The sequence below is a fragment of the Myodes glareolus genome, chromosome 7 (assembly GCF_982192425.1).
Source record: "Myodes glareolus chromosome 7, mMyoGla1.1, whole genome shotgun sequence".
NCBI classification, from domain to species: domain Eukaryota; kingdom Metazoa; phylum Chordata; class Mammalia; order Rodentia; family Cricetidae; genus Myodes; species Myodes glareolus.
Genome location: NC_142032.1, coordinates 56,128,624 through 56,148,414, shown reverse-complemented (window position 1 = coordinate 56,148,414; position 19,791 = coordinate 56,128,624). Strand labels below are relative to the sequence as shown.

General features: G+C 50.8%; 2 protein-coding genes across 3 annotated transcripts; one reads left to right on the top strand and one right to left on the bottom strand.

Annotated features, from left to right (window-relative positions):
- The first annotated feature begins 1,649 nt into the window (after positions 1-1,649).
- Positions 1,650-10,039, top strand: Slc25a45 (solute carrier family 25 member 45). 2 transcript variants are annotated; one of them, XM_048458373.3, is made up of 6 exons: positions 1,652-2,604; positions 3,927-3,970; positions 4,152-4,223; positions 4,466-4,651; positions 8,667-8,925; positions 9,028-10,039. In XM_048458373.3, the coding sequence occupies exons 1-6, from the start codon at positions 2,568-2,570 to the stop codon at positions 9,294-9,296; spliced, it is 867 nt and encodes a 288-aa protein (XP_048314330.3). In that variant the 5' UTR covers positions 1,652-2,567; the 3' UTR covers positions 9,297-10,039. The 2 variants fall into 2 exon arrangements, with proteins under 2 accessions (XP_048314331.3, XP_048314330.3); XM_048458374.3 differs by lacking the exon at positions 4,152-4,223 and having other exon boundaries at positions 1,650-2,604.
- A 5,410-nt stretch (positions 10,040-15,449) lies between these two features.
- Tigd3 (tigger transposable element derived 3) lies at positions 15,450-18,509 on the bottom strand. The gene is made up of 2 exons (XM_048458467.3): positions 18,087-18,509; positions 15,450-17,232 (listed from the first exon to the last, which is right to left on the bottom strand). The coding sequence occupies exon 2, from the start codon at positions 17,214-17,216 to the stop codon at positions 15,804-15,806; it is 1,413 nt and encodes a 470-aa protein (XP_048314424.1). The 5' UTR covers positions 17,217-17,232; positions 18,087-18,509; the 3' UTR covers positions 15,450-15,803.
- Between the last annotated feature and the right edge of the window lie 1,282 nt (positions 18,510-19,791).

The window sequence follows — 19,791 nt, the reverse complement described above, 5'->3', positions numbered from 1 at the left end:
CTGAGCTACACCTGAAAGAAAATGTGGAACTTTTTGTCTTTCTTCCCTGCTCCATTACCGCCTCTTGCTCCCACACTTTTTGGACTTTTCCCCCATCGTCTCCTGTCCTCCCTGTGTGTCCTCCCTGTGTGTGGATATGCATGTGTGTTATGTGTATACACATTTATCCTAGATTCTGGAGCTGGGGAGATGGCTCACCGAGTGCTGATTGCACCCCCGACAACCCGAGCTGAGGTGATGTCAGGCATCTGTATCAACACCCTTCTACGGCCAGATGCCAGGTGGAGGAAGGAGACTCACCTGGAAGCTGGCAGACCTTGCGAATCTACTCCTGAAAGCTGTTCTTTGACTTCTGTATGAGCGCTGTGGTATAAGTGTGCACGCTCTTGCTCTTTGTCTCTGAAACACATAGTTAATTCGTTTTTGCTTTAATGGGCCTGGAGGGATGACGCTGGTTAATAGCACTGGCTGTACCTGAAGAAGACCTGGGTTCTGTTTCAAACCCACATGTAACTGCATCTCTAACAGATCTGACACCCTCTTCTGACCTCTGAGGGCTCATGCACACAGGTGGGTCAGGTAAGTATTCAGGCACTCAAACATGCACATATAAAAATAAATGAATGAATACTGGAGCTGGAGAAATGGTGCAATCAAAAGTATTTACCGCCTTTTTTTTTCCTGTGTAATTGTGGCTGTCCTGGAACTCTCTTTGAACACCAGGCTGGCCTTGAACTCAGCATTTACTGCTCTTGCTGAGGTCCTGGGTTTGAGTCTCAGCACCCACATGTTAGCCCATAGCCACCCCTAACGCCAGCTCCAGGGAATCTTACGTCTTCCTGTAATCTCCACAGGTACTAGGCATGTACATGGCACAAACACATACATGTAAGGAAAACACTCATACACATAAGATAAGTCTTAAACATTGGAAGTTTTGTTTTGTTTTTTGAAACAGGGTTTCTCTGTGTTGCCCTGGCTGTCCTGGAACTCACTCTGTAAACCAGGATGGCCTTGAACTCACAGAGATCTGTCTGCCTTTGCCTCCCAGAGCTGGGATTAAAGGCGTACACCACCACTGCCCGGCTTGTCTAGTTATTTTTAATTTTAGATTCTGCACATGAAGGAAACCGTGACAATGGTCTCTGCGGTTGGCTTGTTTTGTTTCTCATGATGATCTCTAGTTCTTGCAAATGATGTCATTTTGTTGTTCTTTACGCCTCGAAACTCCATGCGTACAGCATCACAGTCTCTGTCCACTTCGCTGCCCGTGGCCACCACTCGTCCATCCATCACTCAATAGCATTTATCGTGTTATTCTGTGCCACACTCTCTAAGCCATTAAGCATGTAAGTGGATAAAGCCGCCACAGGTCCTTGACTACACGGACAACCTGCAAGTGCATGTAACAGGTCCATGACAAGCACCAGGAGAAAGGCGCGGAAGACGCTGGGAGAGAGGGGTGCAGACTTCGGGGCGATTTCAATTGTCCACGAGATGACTGGGGGTGCTCCTGAGAAGGTGATGTTTCAGCCCCAGCTTAAAGAAGTCCAGAGAGAGGATGTCCAGGAAGACGAAGCCAAGTCGGCTTTAGGGCCTCGAGGCTGAGAGCCTGTTCAGCAAAGCAGGAAGCAGGACATGAGGTCAGAGAAGGGCGGTACTGTGAGGGCTCGGGACAGCACAGAAGAGATTTAGCCACTTTCTTTTTAATTTTTAAAGAAAGGAAATTTGTCGCAATTTAGAGGCAAGGAAGCTTAAAAAAAAAAAATCTAGCCTCTGGCATCTAGTGAGGGCCTCCCTGTCCCATCACCTGGAGGCAGGGGCCAGAGGGTAGGAGAGCAGAATTTTGGTTTTGACGCAGTATAGCTCTGGTCTTTGCCAGTCAAAAGCCCATTGTTCTTCCCCCTGGGGTAGAGGAGGCTGCGGTTCTGACTCACGGTTGTAAACAACTCTGGAGAGAGCGGACAAACAGGCTTCAGGGCCTGGTGAGTCACTTCTGGGGGCAGGGGCCTCTCTTTTTCGAATTGTTCTCATCTTGCCCTAGGCTCCGGCCGCTGCCGCAGGCCACTGTAGCCTGGGACTGCCACCTGGTGGCCACTTTCTGACTTCACATAGCCTCAGAGCTTGTTAGGGTAGGTGAGGCTTGCGCTCCTAGGGGATGAATGAGAATTTGTTCTGGATAGGCTGGTCAGGCAGGGCCTTGCTCCTTGCTCAATAAGGCAGCCTTGCAGAGGCTCACCAAGCTAGGCCTCAGTTGCCATCCTCGGTCACACAGCAAGGTTGTCGCTGTCCAGGGACAGGACTCAGGCTTGCTGGATCTGTCAACCTGGCCCTAGAGATTCCATACTTGGCTGGTCTCTTCCAGGCTCAGGGTCACTGAAGTTGGCTCCCTCTTGCTAATGGTTGTCTGAGGTCTGGGCACTGGGCCACTTCTCACCCTCCAGCCAGGGTTAAACATTAGTGGGAGGTTATCGGGTTCGGAAAGGGGGTGGGGATTTCACTTGCAACAGTCTTCTCTGCTTCTCTGCGCCCGGTCCGGAGCACCAGTTCCCACCCGAGCCTATACAATGCCTGTGGAGGAGTTTGTGGCTGGCTGGATCTCCGGTGAGACCTTTTTCTTCTTTCTATTGTCTCTCCCTTAAGGGTGGGCTGTGGGAGGAAGGGTTGTCGAAAGGACTTGTTCCCTCTGGAGTTCCCAGAGCCTTCTGGGAATAGCCAAGGAAGCAGAGGGGAAAGAAGACAAGGAGAGACTGCTTCTGCATCCCAAGGCCATGCTGTAGAGACCACTAACAACCAGGGAACCTCACCCAAGCCCCTTCTCCCAGACCAGTGTAAGGGACCCAGAACACATTCACCTTTGATCTCACCGGCTGTCCTGACTTCCCCTTAGGAAATCTGCCCCACCTGGCAATGGGTGGCACTCCTGCGCCTTGAGAAAGGACACCATGGATGTGCTCCTGGTGCTGCACCCCAGGCCCCAGAAACAGTATTGTGTGTGTGTGTGTGTGTGTGTGTGTGTGTGTGTGTGTAGAATAAGACTAGATAGGACTAGATAGTGGGTGGCTTTCTCCCCTGGGCCCGGCAGGACTCTAACACCCCCCTCCCCAACGCTCTGCACTGGTAAGACAGGTAGAAGGCCAGAGGAAGGGGCCAGCAGAGCCTGTTCTCATCCAAGGCCACAGAACTCTGAGAGGAAGGCAGAGTACAGCTCACACAGTTGGGAATGGTAGCCATTCCTCTAGGGCAGTGGTTCTCAACCTCCCTCATGCTCCGACCCTGCAATACAGCTCCTCGTGTCATGGTGGCCCCCAACCTTAAAATTATTATTATTGCTACTTCATAACCGTAATTCTGTTACTGTTATGAATGTAATGTAAATGTCTGATATGTTACCCCAAAGGGGTCGCAACCTAGAGGACAGTATTACAGGTGCTTCTTCCCTATTGTGTGTGCGTGGGCCTCAGGTGAGGTCAAGGATCTGCCACTTATTCCCCAGCTCTTTTGTGGCCCAATACCAGGTGTGGTGGGGTGGGGTGGGGTAGGGCAGGGCAGCCGGAATCTTAGTGGAGCCCCAAGAATGTGGTTGTGGGTGTCTGGTCTGAGCATACCCGGCCTTCCTGCTCCTACCTGATCCCTCTTTCCTCCAGTAGAGACTTGCTTCTTAGATTTGGCACAGAGTCCTTACTCACAGCACCTTCTTTTCATTTTACATCCCAGCCACGGTTTTCCCTCGCTCCGGCCCCTCTAACACCCTCCTCCTGCCTCCTCCCTCCCCCACAGCCCACCCTCCATCCACTCCTCCCAACAGATTAGGGCTCCAGTGGGGAGTCAACAAAATCTGGCACATTAAGTTGGGCAGGACCGAGCCCCCCCCCCCCCCATTAAGGCTGAGTATTCACAGCACCTGCACCTTCTTGTCACCGCAGGAGCCGTGGGCCTGGTCCTGGGGCACCCGTTTGACACTATAAAGGTAAGTGTAGTGGAGGTACCAAGGGAACCGATGGTCTGGCGGGAACCTGGGTAAGAGCCCAGCTAATTGGGTTGGCTCACTTGTGTGTCTGCCAGCGTCTACTGCGTGGGTGACCTGGCTGCCACTGCGGGAGCAGCCCTGGCTTGCCCATTTCCTCACAAACCCAGTACTTTCCATCCAGGTGCGCTTACAGACCCAGAACACATACCGGGGCATCGTGGACTGCATACTCAAGACTTACCGCCATGAGTCCGTAGGTAGCCTACTTCTTCAGGGCGGGAGTCATCTGGGCACGTGGTGACTGTTTCCTGCCTGGCAGCCACTTAGCATCTCAAAAGCAGAGTGAGGTCCTCACAGCCTCCTTCACCTGCTCTGTCTGCCTGGCACAGGACTTGGGCTGAAGTGATGTACAGATAGCAGAGGCCTGGCCAGAACTGGAAGTGGGACAAGGGAGGCCCACCATGCCTCTTACGGTGCAATCATATTGCTCTGCAGGTCCTGGGCTTCTTCAAAGGAATGAGCTTCCCCATTGCCAGTGTAGCCCTGGTCAACTCCGTCCTGTTTGGCGTGTACAGCAACACCCTGCTGGCACTCACAGCTACCTCCCACCAGGAGCGGCGGGCCCAGCCACCCAGCTACACCAACATCTTCATAGCAGGCTGTACTGGGGGTCTCCTGCAGGTGAGAGGGTCATGTATGAGTACATACGTTCAGGCGGCACAGTGATGGATCTGAGCCTTACACACACACACACACACACACACACACATACACACACACACCTGGGACTCCCAGCAGTGCCTGATGAGGCCTTCCTAAGGGGTACTTGTAGCCACTGTCCTAATTGACCTAGCCATGTTGTGCCTTGCCAGCCTGCAGGCTTGGAAGTGGAAGGTCACAGAGACCAGGGGGACAAAAAGCAGAGAGAGCTGGGGGTAGGCAGTGCAAAGATGCTAGGCAGAAGCGACGACCAATGCCTTCTCTCAGGCTTGTCTACCTTCAGAAGGGTCTCCTAGCCCTAGAGTTGTGGGGAGACTATGCAGCATGGTGACCTTTGACACCGGGGAATTGTCTTTCACCAGCAGAGCTGAGTTTTACCCTTGAAGTAATCATAAAGTGGTTCTAGTCCATTCTACCTGCTCAGCAAGGCTTTGGCCTGCAGCACAAAGATAGTCATAATCTCTGAGCCTGGCCTGAAGCTACAGGTCACAGACCTCAGCCAATCACTGAGTGTCACCCCCATCATCTGTTTTGGTCTTTGTTCTTAGCACTGTGGTGGCAGGCTTCTGTGGGGTGTGGTGGAGACTAAAAGAGCTTCCAGGCCCTAGAGGGGACCTGAGCTAAAGGGAGTGTCTGAGCAGAAAGGGACAAAGGGGCAGGTGCCAGTTCAAGCCTACACCCCAGATGGGCTCCTAGGTAACCTTCTAATGGGTACCTGCCCTGATGTCACTGATACTTCATGGGGCAGAGAGCAAGATCAGAGGACAAAGTCAGGGTGTGCACTGCAGTGGTTAATGATTAAAGAGACCCCAGAGACGTCTGGCTTCTCTTCTCCCTCCTCTCCCGCCTCCTTTTACTTGTTTGTTTATTTGTGGGTCTTGTTTTGTTTTTGTTTTGAGACAGGGTTTCTCTAAGTAACAAACAGCCCTGGCTGTCCTGGTACTCGCTCTGTACAGAGACCAGGCTGGCCTCAAACTCAGAGATTCGCCTGCCTCTGCCTCCCGAGTGCTGGGATTAAAGGCAAGCACTATCCCTACCCCTGGCTTCATCTTTTTATTGTTTATTTGTTTGGTTTGGTTTTTCAAGACAGGGTTTCTCTGTGTAATAGTCATAGCTGTTTGGGAACTCACTTTGTAGACCAGGCTGGCCTCGAACTCACTGAGATCCACCTGCCTCTGCCTCCCAGGTGCTGAAATTAAAGGTGTGTGCCACCACCACCCGACCATCTTTTTATTTTTTTAATTTTTAATTTTTAAAAATTTTATGTGTATGAATGCTTTGCTTACATATATATATGAGCACCATGTGTGTGCAGCACCTGCAGAGGCCTACAGAAGGTGTTGAATCTCCTTGAACAAAAGTAACTACAGATGGTTGTGAGCTACCATGTGGGTGCTAGGAACTGAGCCCTACACCCACTGCAAGAGCAGTGAGTTTTCTTAACCACTGAACCATCTCTCAACCCCCTCTAGTTTAGTGTTCTTGAAACAGGGTCTTGTTATGTAGCCCTAGTGGGCCTGTAATTCACTGTGTAGATTAAACTATCCTCCAATTTATAACAGTCCTCTAGCCTCTCCCCCAAACTCAGGAATTAGAGTTACATGCCACCAAACAAGGCTTTATGTTCCTTATTATACAGATATGTGCCCACATATTTCTGTACCCCTCAAAAATAGTACAAGACCAAAGCCCCTCGGTAAAGTGGCCTGACTTAGGCCCAGTCAGGCTCCACTTCTCAATCACTTTCTCCTCATCTCTCTGAAAAGCAGAGCCAGGGACTGTTAGGACCGTAAGTGGTGACTTGGTCTAGAAACCTGCTAGAAGCCAGGGTTTCCTGGGACATCTGTCAACCGGGTTTCGAAGCCAGTTATGTACCAGTGAGAAAGCGGGAGGAAGGGGCACAAACACTGCTTGTGGCCTGGTTGAAGCCGCCTGGCTAATAACCCTTTAGGTTCCATGGGTCACACCCCACAAGAGTCCCTGCGTAGGCTCTGGAGCTCCAGTTTAGGAGCCCACCCTGCTGAGGTCTCGGCTCAGCCCTGTTGACAGGCTCCGGGAAGGAGCATCAGCCCCAGCTTACAAAGGGCCTCCACCTTCCACAGAGGCAGAAGCGTGCAGTGTGCCCCGTCCCTGCTAAAGTCCACCACTAGCCTCTCTACTACCAATCAGATCTAGGCTGAACACGGAGCTCATGTGCTTCTAGCCAGACGGCAGCAAACACACAGCAGTGGCAGGTCGGCTCCCGCCAGGACCCCGCCTCACATCCATGACACCGCAAACAGTGTTCTTTGGTTTATTTTATTTTATTTTTTTGGCTTTTTCGACAGAGTTTCTCTGTAGCTTTTGGAGCCTGTCCTCGAGCTAGCTCTCGTAGACCAGGCTGACCTCGAACTCACAGAGATCCGCCTGCCTCTGCCTCCCAAGTGCTGGGATTAAAGGCGTGCACCACCACCACCCGGCATGTTCTTTGATTTTTTAAAAAAAGACTTTTTTAGTCCTAAAATCAAACTTAAATTCTGCCAGTGGAAGCTGAAGGTATATGATTCCCTGGAGCTGGAGTTACAGGCAATTATGGGCTATCCTATATGGGTGCTGGGATGCAGACTCAGGTCCTCTGGGCAGACAGAATATACTCTTACCCACTGAGTCACCTCTCCAGCACTGGTTATTTGGTTTTTTAATGAATGTTTTTAAATCTCTTATTTTATGTGTATGGATGTTCTTACCCGCGTGCATGGCTGTGCGTGCGCGGCTGTGCGTGCGCGGCTGTGCGTGCGCGGCTGTGCGTGCGCGGCTGTGCGTGCGCGGCTGTGCGTGCGCGGCTGTGCGTGCGCGGCTGTGCGTGCGCGGCTGTGCGTGCGCGGCTGTGCGTGCGCGGCTGTGCGTGCGCGGCTGTGCGTGCATGGCTGTGTACCATGTACATCCCTGGTGCCTACCGAGCAGTGTTGGATCCCCTGCAGCTGGAGTTACAGATGGTTACACAGAGTCACATGTGGGTTCTGGAAACTGACTCTACATCCTCTGGAGGAGTAACCAGTGCTTTTAACTGTTGAGTCCCCATCTCTCCAGCCCCATGACTCGTTTACTGACAAAGTTTCATCCTGCTGTAGCCCACACCGACCTGGAACTCACTATGCAGACCAGGCTAGCCTTGAACTCTTGTAGTCCTTACTGAAGCCTCTGGGGTCACAGGTATGAGCCCAGCACAGCCAGCTAGAACCTTCCCTGAGCTTCAGTAGCTTCTCTTGCTTTATCTGGAGACAGGATCTCACTATGTTGCTCTTGCTGGCCTGGAATTTACTCTGTAGACCAGGCTGGTCTTTAGCTTACAGAGATCTGCCTGCCTCTGCCTCTGCTTCCTGAAATGCTGAGGTTGAAGGCATGTGTCACCCTGGCCAGCTAGCTGCGTAACAGCTACAGCCCTGATACCTCGTCAGTATGGTGACCTCTTCCTCTCCACATCTTCCCAGCCTAGTCCAATCTACCCCAGGTCTGTGTCCTGGCTAAGGGCTCTAGGGCCTTTTTGGTCTGAGGCAGGGAGGGCTGCTTTGGGGCCTTAGGTGTGCTATGGAAGATGGGGGAGACTCTGATGCTGGGTCTGTTTTAGAAAAATGCCAACGAGGTGACCCTCACCTGCAGCATCAGCTCCTCACTGTTTCACTTACAGAATGAACCCTCATGGAGCCCCAGCCACCACAAACATGGGCTCCTTCCTGGAATCAGGGAGCCCAGGAGCCCACTCCCACTTGTCCTTGGGCACCTGTGCCTGCTATCTTAGGAGGAGGGGCCAGTGCGGAGCCTATCAGGCCTGATAATAAGGCAGTCTGTTCTCAAAAGCAGCTAGATACTTGGCCAAACCCAGCCATGTACGTGGGAGGCTAGGAGCTGGCGGCAGAAACCTCTGTCCTATTGTGATTATAAGCAGATTTTCCCAAGCTTAAACTCCACCCAATCCCCTTCATGTCTTTCTTCACAGGCCTACTGCCTGGCTCCTTTTGACCTCATCAAAGTCCGGCTACAAAACCAGACAGAGCCGAGGATGAAGATAGGGAGCTCTGAACCCCGATACCGGGGGCCCGTGCACTGTGCAGCCTCCATCTTGAGAGAAGAGGGACCCCAGGGACTGTTCAGAGGATCCTGGGCCCTGGTACTGAGGGACACCCCTACGTTGGGGATGTACTTTGTCACCTATGAAGGGCTATGTCGCCAGTATACACCAGAAGGCCAGAATCCCAGTAAGTGTGGTGGGGTGGGGCTAAAGCAGGCTAGGGAGGGAACTAAAGGCTGGGGAGATGCTCTGTTCTAGTCTGACTCCACCCTGGCTTCCTCTGCTCCAGGCTCAACCACAGTATTGGTGGCTGGTGGCTTTGCCGGCATAGCCTCCTGGATCACAGCCACGCCTTTTGATGTGATCAAGTCCAGGATGCAGATGGACGGGCTGAAGGGGAGAAAATACCGGGGGATGCTGCACTGCATGGCAAGCAGCTTCCGGCAGGAAGGAATAGGGGTCTTTTTCAAAGGCATGACCCTCAATAGTGCCCGTGCTTTTCCTGTCAACGCTGCTACCTTCCTTAGCTATGAATATCTGCTGAGCTTGTGGAGATGAGCCTGGCTAGGCTGTGCCAGCAATTCTACAACAGGAGCATGGCGGATAGATAGCAACTTGGAAAATCAAGCTAACGAACCCAGCTAGCAGGTTCAAAAGCAGGAGGTGACATGCATCACCCAGAGTTAAGGAGTCAACTTACAAAAAACCAATGAAGCTGGCCATGTACGGACTCCAAGACACACCTATCTCCAGCCCACCTCTTTCCAGAAAGCAGAGGCACAAGCCACATACAAATCAGCCGGGCCACCATGTCACAACTGCCCCTCTGAAGGAGCTCTCAGGGACCAGTCACTGTCTTGGTGCCACCCAGTCAGGGGTTCAAACCCGGACAGGAGAATGACCTTTGCCTCCTCGTGTCCAGAAGCCTTCAGTGTTTCCATCATCTTCAGGAAACCCAGGTCTCTAGCTCCTGGCTGTCCTGGCCCACTAGGTGGTCCTCTCTCTTGATCACTTCCTGCTGTGGTCCCTTATGTCCCAGGAGTGCTCAGTGGGGTGTAGTTATTGTCCCTCCAGTGGCCTACTCTCCTCTGAGACCCAGGCAGAGCTGTCTCTAGGGTCCTTTCAGCCCTGACGGTGGGGTACCCAAGAACCCCAACCCTCCTACCTCAACCACAACTCTTGTGTTCAGGGCTTCACAGTTAGTTGTCTTGCTCCTGAGTCATTCTTCTGGGAGAATCTTGTGGTAAGGTTGTATTTCTGTCTCTTAAACAGATACATCAATAAAGTTTCATTTGCTGACATGCTGATGATCCCCTCCCATCTCTGCTCCCACTACATACATGTCTGTCCATGGCTCCTCTCTAGGCTGTCTCTGCCTGGCCCATATCTTACATTCATCTTCTTATCCACCTCAATTGTTAAATTAGATTTTTAATCTGTCTGAGGGGAAGGAGAGATGACTTAGTGATTAAGATCACTGGCTGCTCTTCCAGAGAACCCAGATTCAACTCCCAGCACCCACAGGGCAGCTCACAACCATTTGTTAAATCCAGGTCTGCAGGAACCAGTGCCCTTTTCTGGCTTCTGTGGGCATTGCATGTACATGGTACATATCCATACTTGGGGGCAAAACACCCATGCACATAAAATAGTAACGAAAATATTAAAAAAAAACTGGATGAGCCGGATGGTGGTGGCACATGCTTTAATTCCAGCACTCAGGAGGCAGAGGCACGTGGATCTCTGGGTTTGAGGCCAGCCTGGTCTACAGAGCGAATTCCAGGACTGGCTCCATAGCCACTGAGAAACCCTGTCTCAAACAAACAAACAAACTGAAAACACAAAAAAACTGGACAAGAGCTTGACAATGGTGGTGCACGCCTTTAATTTCAGCACTCGGGAAGCAGAGGCAGGCAGATCTTCCAGTTCAAAATCAGACTGGTCAACAAAGCAAGTTCCAGAACAGCAGGACTATTGTGTCTCAAAAGGCATAAATAAATAGAATAGTCAGTTTACTCTTTCATGACTTCTCATGACTCAGAGAGTCCCCAGTAGGGAAAGCCCTATTTGCTCCCCCACCTCAAGACAGGGTTTCTCTGTGTAACAGTCCTGACTGTCCTGGAACTCACTCAGACTCAGATATCTATCTGCCTCTGCCTCCCAAGTGCTGGGATTAAAGGCACGTGCCACCACTGCCCAGCCGACATTTGTTCTTGATGAATGTCTTAACCTACTTCTGCTAAACACATCTGGCCCTCTCCCACCACAAGACATTTGCACATGTTCTTCTCACTGAGGGTGTACCTCCCCTTCATATTTCAGCTCTAGGCTCCTTTGAGACATCTTTTAGTTTCCTTGGGCTGTGGGATGGTTCAGAAGTGCCTGCAGGGTTTGTTCAAGTACAGCTTGTGGAGTCTAACTTCAGTTTCTGACTCGGAAGGTTCTTAGAGGGTAAGAGGATATATACTTCACTAAGTTCTCAGATAATCTGCAGGTGTGGGCGAGGACCACTGGACATGTTTCTCACGTCACTGCTTTCTTTGGTCTGTAATTACATGTTCACCTCCGAGTGTCTTTTCTGTGATTCTGATTGTATCTGTCTCTCTAGCCTATGAACTCCATGGAGCAGAGACTCCGCCCCTAATTGCTTGTCATCAAAACTAGAGCTGCAAAGAGGGTTGTCCATGAGATGGTTTTGAGAGTCTAGGGATGCAGTTCATTTGATAGAGTGCTTGCGTGCACATAAAAGCCCTGGATTGGTTGCCAGTATCACATACATTGGGCATGGTGACTTTATACCTGTAATCCTAGCACTAGGTAGGTAGAGGCAAGGTTGTCCTTGGCTAGGTAAGAGACCCTGTCTCAGAAAAAAAAAAAAGTTTTAACAAAATGAGTGAATGAATTAATGAACAAAAATTGGTTTTCCTAATTCCCCCTCTGAAAGACCAGTATTCTAACAGTGCTGTCTTCTATAAGCAACAAGAGTCCAGATAATTATTACAAACAGCTGAAAGCCTTGCTAACTGATCAAAGAATGAAGAAACTTCCCACGATCCCAGAAATAGAGGCTGTGAGACCATGATGTGGGGTTAGGGCTGCCTCCTGGGGTGAGTGCTGACTCCACAACCTGGAACACACAGAACCTTGTGGAAAGAGAGAACCTGGGAACAGCACACTACACCTTGAGTTCTCAGACCGTTGGAAAATTGCATCCAAGACTCAGAAAGTGAGCCAAGATCCCCAAAGGGCTCCACCAGTAAAAAAGCAGACTAGAAAAACCTCCAGCCACCAGGAAAAAGGAAAGGAAAATTGCTTCTCTCTCACAGACAGTAAGGTCTGGCTGCCCCAGAGAACCGACCCATACTCCTGTGCCCTGGAGCCTGTCTCCGAGAAGGTAACATTGCGTCTTCTTCCTGCCCCCTTGTGTCCAGAAAAAGCAATTACATGATAGTGTACCACAGATCTAATAAACATGATGAAAATGAGCAGAGCACGGAAACATATAGCTGTTTCTCTCCTTCCTTCCTTTGAGATACGGTGTCACACCTGGCTCTGAGTAGACATTTCTCCCAAAAAAGACACAGCCAGCAAGAGCTGGACAAGGAGCTGCTGGGCCAGGGGTTGCGCACCTTTAATCACAACATCTGGGAGTCAGAGGCAAGAGGATCCCTGTGAGTTCGAGGACAGCATGGTTTACATAGTGAGTGCCAGCCCAACCAGAGCTACATGGTGAGACCCTATCTCAAAGAACCAAAACTACAACCGATCAACGCACCAAACAAAAGAGCTGGGCAAAGTGGTACGCACCCGTACTCCACCATTCTGGACTCCGTAGCAGCACGGAAAGCTCACGGCTAGTCCGGTTCAGACAAAAGGTGCAGGGTTTTAAATGTTTTCAACACTACTAACTATAAGGGAAATTAAATGGTGACTGTAACGAGTTGTGGTGGGGGTCTAGCAGTCTTTGTGCCGAGGGTAAACATGAGGATGTAATAGCTGTTTCTCACTCACTTTGTACCTAGATCTTGAAGAAGTCATAGTAAAGCACAGTAATTGATTTTTATTTATTTATTTTAGTTTTTCAAGATAGAGTTTCTCTGTGTAGCCTTAGCTATCCTGGAACTCACTCTGTAGACTAGGCTGGTCTTGAACTCACAAAGATCCACCTGCTTCTGCCTTTCAAGTGTTGGGATTAAAGACATGTACCACCACCGCCCGGCTTTTCTTTTTTGTGATTGCTTTTTATGATTTATAGTTATTTTTCTGAGGAAGTTTTCCATCCGTTGCATGGCATACTTGGAGGTCTTAGATTATTGGGTACTGTTTACAGTACCCAATGTAAAAATAATAAACCCAAAAAACTTAACAATTTAATTTTTTTGTTTTTCTTAAGATTTATCTATTTATTTACTTACTTATTATGTACACAATGTTCTGTCTGCATGTATGCTTGCACACTGGATCTCATTACAGATGGTTGTGAGCCACCATGTGGTTGTTGGGAATTGAACTCAGGACCTCTGGAAGAGCATCCAGTGCTCTTAACCTTTAAGCCACCTCTTCACCCCTGATTTTGATTTTCAAGACAGGATTGATCTGTGTAACAGTCCTGGTTGTCCTGGAATTCACTTTGTAGACTAGATTGGCCTCGAACTCACAAAGGTCCACCTGCCTCTGCTTCCCAAGTGCTAAGATTAAAGGTACCAGCTATGCTGGGCAACCTCTCAAATCATTTTTTTTTTGATTTCTTTATTATGTATACAACTTTCTGCCTCCATGTATGCCCACACGCCAGAGGAGGGCGCCAGATCTTATTACAGATGGTTGTGAGCCACCATGTGGTTGCTGGGAATTGAACTCAGGACCTTTGGAAGAGCAGTCAGTGCTCTTAACCACTGAGCCATCTCTCCAGCCCCCTCAAATCATTTTTTAAAAAGTCAAAAGCAAAAGGGCTTATGGTCGTGGTTTTATTCCCAGGACTGAAGGAATTAACTGATATGCATCCTGTTCTCTTATACGACACCCTGTCCTCTCTACTCACAGGGAGAATACGGTCCAGCTCCTAGTGCCCCAGTGACTGATAAACTAGACATGAAGTAGATAAGAGTTGCAGGGTGTCTGCCAATATAAACAAGTTTTCAGTATAAAGAGTGACCTGGTCAGAGTACTAGACCTCAAATGGCCCTCAGTTAAGTGACCCATTAGAGTGTCACACTGTGAACACCCATGGCCAGCCACTGTTAAGACAGGGCCACTGGGGGCTCTCAGAACATCTTTCCTCCATACATCCATGCTCAGGGGTGCTCCCTGACTCCACCTCCATACATCCATGCTCAGGGGTGCTCCCTCACTCAACCTCCACATATCCATGCTCAGGGGTGCTCCCTCACTCCACCTCCATACATCCATGCTCAGGGGTGCTCCCTCACTCAACTTCCACACATCCATGCTCAGGGGTGCTCCCTCACTCCATTTTTGGCCTGCTATCTTTCCCACCTTTCTCTCTTCAGCAGTCTACATATCGAAACTCACCACTGGGCGGATGAGATGTGCCAGGAGGGAAAAGCACTTGTCACAAAAGCCTAGAGACCTGAGTCTGAATCCCAGAACCCGTAGAAAAGTGAAAGGAGAGAACCAACTCCACAAAGCTGGCCTCTGGTCTTCAGACATGCATGGTAGCATGTGCGTGCATGTTTGTACTTTCCCTGCCCCATACATAAGTACATTTAAAAAACAAACAAGGGGGCTGGAGAGATGGCTCAGAGGTTAAGAGCATTGCCTGCTCTTGCAAAGGTCCTGAGTTCAATTCCCAGCAACCACATGGTGGCTCACAACCATCTGTAATGGGGTCTGGTGCCCTCTTCTGGCCTGCAGGCATACACACAGACAGAATACTGTATACACAATAAATAAATAAATAAATAAATAAATACATACATACATACAAACAAGGTTGGGCATGGGGGCACACATCTTTAATCCTAACACTCCAAAGGCACAGGCAGGTGGATCTCTGAGAGTTTAAGGCCAGCCTGGTCTACAGAGTGAGACCCTGTCTCAAAAACAAAACAACACCCATACACAAACAACAAAACCAGCTCACCTCTACTGGATTTCGCTCAGCTTTGGGGCCAAAGTACTCTGCAGGAATCTGTCATTGCCTTTCTGGTCCTGCTTAGCAAATATGTCACCTTTGCAGTCTTGTCACATAGGAGGCCCTGCTGAAAAGAACTATGGTAAAATGAGCAAACGGATGAGAAATGAGTGAATGACTGTTCCGGGCCTTATTTCCCTGGCCTGCCCCTGCCCACCGCACCACACATGATCTGACACGGAATGTTAAGAGCGGCCAAATGTCTTGATCAACCTTCCTTCTCATAAGCGTGGCCCACGAGGAGGGTCCATGTGTCTTCCTGAGAGGAAGATTTCACTTTTTTCTCGTGTAAACCATGCCTTGAGAAACTGGGTGTGACTCAGTTGGTACAGTGCTAGCTCAGTATGCACAAAACCCTGGGTTGAGCTTCATCCCCAGTATCACATAAATCAGGGTATGGTGGTAAATCCCTATAATCTTGGCACTTGGGAGTGGGAGGCAAGCAGATGAAGACATTCAAAGTATCTTCAGTTACACAGCAAGTTCAAGGTCAGCCCAGACTACATGAGTCCCCATTTCAAAAAGAAAGAAAGAAAAAAGAAAATCCACACCCTGACTTTTCTGGTTAAAAGCTTTATTTCCAGAAGCAGACTTGGTTTTGACACAAAAGTTAATGGATGGGACCACGTGTCAGGAAGTCCACCTTTCTCACTTCTGGCCTCTCTAGACTAACCCCCTGCAGGACTCGCCTAGAATCTCCATAGCCCAGATCCCCACTCTTGAGGCCCATCTGTAGAGATTCCAGGGTCTGGGCTTGAATAACTTTTATGCTGACCTTCGACTCTGTGTCTCTGCTCCCTTCCCTTCTACACCCTCCACATGTTATTTCCACAGGAAAGAGCCAGTCTGCCTCTGGAGAGGCGTTTCCATGGGAAACAGGAGAGGGCAATTCCGCAGGCCACTATGCTTCCTCACAGACAGCAGAGCTGCTCCACCTCCACCTCACAGTCATAAAATTTTTCAAAGAGCTCTGGAGAGGTGCTGTTACACTCCAGCCACCTCCTCAAGGTGCACAGTGCCCTGAGGGCATCAGCTTTGGTGGGCAGGGACTCAAAGCCATCATCCTCCCTCCCACTGTCTTCAGTACCAGTCTCCTCTTTGCATACCCCAGGTCCTGGGTCCTCATCCTCCAGGTCCACAAAGTGAGCCAACTCCTCCTGACTTAGTCCGCTAGGGACCAGAGACATCTCTGTGTCTTTGTCCAGAGATGGCAGTGTTTTGCCTGGAGTGAGTCCTTCCTGAATGAAGCTGCTCAAAATAAGCTGAGGTGGCACCTTGGCCCAAGCCGCTGCCACCATATGCAGAGCATCTAACACTGTGAGGCTGGCCCTCGCTTCAGCCAGTGAGGTGCCCTCTCTCCCACTCCGCATGGCAGCCAGTTTGCTCAGCAGACGGTGACGGTAATGGGCCTTAAAAGCCAAAACCACAGAGCCAGGCAGGGAAGAGGTGGTGCTGGAGGCTGAGAGAGGCAGGAGTCGCACGTGGTGGAGTCCAGGAAGGTTGGCCCATTCCTCTGATACTCCGGCAGCCAGTAGCAAGGCTACCTGTCGGCCCTGCTGTCCCATGTCCTGGTCAAACTGTGCCAGCCACTCTGACCAGGGGATGGCTAGATCAGGGTGATAAGAGGCAGGTAGTGCCTCACTGTTGACCCCAAAGAAGCATCTTGGGACAGCCTGGAGCCCACCCACAAATACCCTTCGCTTTTCGGTGCCTCTGCTGTTGGCACACAGCAGTACCTGCAAACGATCACATGCAAACACTCTGCCAGGCACTGCCCGATACAGCAAGGGCACTTCGGCACAGCCAAAAACATCTTCTGGTGAGAAGTCTTTAAGGGAAAGTGGTGGCTGGGCCTGGGACGGAAGCCCTGGGGGAGGTGGTTCAGGAGGGAACAGAGGGACAAGGACCTGGCGAGCCCCAAAGCCCACATTGTTGCGGCGTTTCCAGCGGACCAGCCAACCAATGCTGGGCACAAAATCCTGGCCCATGATATCGGCTAGCTCCTTGGCCTTATGGAGCAGCATGGGCCCTGTGACATCCCAGGCCTTGGCTCGGGCGATGTGGTACCAGCAGAGTAGAGCTTCATCAATCCCACTGTATTTGGATTCGCGCTTCCGCTTGCGTTCATGGTTGGCTGTGCCACTACACCAGTCTGCCAGCAGCTTCTCCTTATTCTTGCAGATCCGTGAGATCTGGGGCTGGGAGACCTGGAAGCGCCGGGCCACCTCTGACTGGGACATCTTGGACTCATCCAGGAGTTCCAGCACCTGGATTTTCTCAGCCAGGGACAGGGCGTGAAGTTTCTTTTTGGTGCTCAGCTCCATGACTCTGCCAGGACACCTGCTGGGGAAGAAAGTAGGAGAAGGTCCCATAGGCCGAGGGCAGAAGGGACAGAAGAGCACAGGACATATGAGGCCACAGTAATCAGCGGGAACACGTCAGACCAGCTGGATAGAAAGGGGATGGTCAGGCTGACGGAGAAGGCTAGGCCTCATCCTAAAGACTGCCAGAACAGAGCTGTCTCTGGTCAGCGGCAGCGGGAATTCTGGGCTAGGGTTTGGCATTAATGAGGTAAAAGGATGCCTAGAGGTCAGGGGACTGTTTTAAGGACAACCAGGGGACAGACAGCTGGAGAGACAACAAAGGAGCAATGACAGCGAGGCCTGGGGCTAAGGCTGAGTGAGGCAGGTGTAGAGGACATTCAGGGTGGCCAGGAAGGAAATCCCTGAGAGGAGATGGGGAGGAGGGCCTGGCTTGAATTGTGATGAGGATGTTGAGTGGAGGCGGATGGCAGACTGAATGGACAGAGTTGATGTGGACAGGTGAGATGGTACAGACGACAAAGCCAGATGGATGGGGTCTGAAGGCGCTCGTCTAATCTGGTGCTGGCGAGGCGGAGTGGTAAGGCTGGCCAATAGACCAGCCTGAAGGGAAGGGACGAGAGTGAAGGTGCCAAGGCGACAAAGGGCGACAGGGTGAGGAGGCTACCGCAAGAAAAAGGGGAGGAGTGTCTCCTCCCGGGTGGTAGGCAGTCTGGAGGGATATCAGGGAGCAGCGGTCGGGGGCAGGCAGCCCCAGAGCTGGCCTTTGCGCCCCGGCGCGCCCCTCCTTGACCCCGGGTGAGTCGGATAGCCCGACCCAGGCGTCGACCCAGCCCGTCCGCCCGCCAGCCCGGCCTCCCGATTCGCACCCACCTCCAGGCGCTGTCCCGCGGCTCCCGTCCCTGCCCCAGCCCGGCTCCCGGGCCTCGGTGTGCTAGGCTACAGCAAAACCAGAAAGGGACGGGTGCCGCGACCCCGAGGGCAGAGTGCTCCGGGGTAGCAGCACGGGCGGCGGACGCGCGCACAACACGGACTTGCGCGCGCCGCCCGCGCCGGGCTCTCTCAAGGCTGGGAAAACCGCGGCTCGGCACCTCCGCAGCCCCGCCTTGGCAAGTTTGATTGGTCACTAGTTTCACTTGTCCCGCCTCCGCCTGTATTTCATTGGACGCTGGGGAGTGGCGGTTCGTCGGCCTTCTGTGGGAGGAGCTTCCCGCGGTGAAGGGCGGGAGCCCGAGCGAGGGTCTAGCGGGAGGACCCGGCCTTAATGCCTGATTCTGTCTAGGTGACTGGCGTCCCAAGGCGCCCAGGTGGCTTCGACGCCATTCCTACTGGGTACCAATCGGGGATACCGGCCTTCCTGGAGTTGTTTTGGAAACAAGATGAAATGAGAAAACGAACGAATGTAAGTTTTACGCCACAAAAAAATGTTACCATGGACAGCGCTGGCTGACCTTCGGGCTCACCAACCTGAGGGGGCAAAAAAGGACGCATTTTTTACCAGTTTTGGTGCCTCATGGCAAGATTTAAGTCCCTATACTAGTCATTTCCCTCCTTCGTAATATTTGTCCTGAATTAGGTGTAGGCATCTTAGCCTCCCTGCCCCTTAAAAACAGCCAGGATCCCACTTTTCTGTATTTTCAGTCTCTCCAAGTGTCTCTGGGGAAGCTAACATTTCCTCTTCAGTCTATTTCAGTGGTCTCACTTGCAGATTTTTCTTTTTTCTTTTTTGGCCCTCAGTTGCCTGACTCCCTCTACTCCTGCCCTACTTAGCAGGACAAGCAGTGCATATCTCCTCAGAGTCCACAGCACTCTGCCAATTTACCGAATGCAGTAGAAGCACAGGGCTCAGCTTTTCAATCGGCAACAATGACCTCAGGATGTACCAGAAAAATCTGAGGACACTTCTGGTGACACAGTGAGTATTTAACTGAATCATTAAGGGAAAAAAAGGGGGTAGGGACTGGAGAGATGGCTCAGAGGTTAAGAGCACAGGCTGCTCTTCCAGAGGTCCTGAATTCAGTTCTCAGCAACCACATGGTGGCTCACAACCATCTGTAATGAGGTCTGGTGCCCTCCTCTGTTGTGCAGGCACACATGCAGACAGAACACTGTATACTTAATAAACAAATACATATATATATATAATATATGTATTATATATATATTTTTAAAGCCAGGCATGAGATTCACACTTGTAACCCCAGAACTCAAGAAGGATGAGGCAGGATCACAAGTTTGAGGACATCCTAGGCTACAAGGCAAAAACTCAAAAACAAAAGACAGTATCAAATATGTGTGTGCATGCTCTTTCCCATACATGCCATGGTACTGGTGTGGAAATAAGGGGACAGCTTTTGGGAGAATTTTTTTTTGTTGTTTTTTGTTTCTTTCTTTTTTTTTTTTTTTTTTTTTGGTTTTTTGAAACAGGGTTTCTCTGTAGCTTTGGAGCCTGTCCTGGAACTAGCTCTTGTAGACCAGGCTGGCATTAAACTCACAGAGATCCACCTGCCTGTGCCTCCTGAGTGCTGGGATTAAAGGCATGAGCCACCACCGCCCAGCGGGAGTTTTCCTTCCTTGT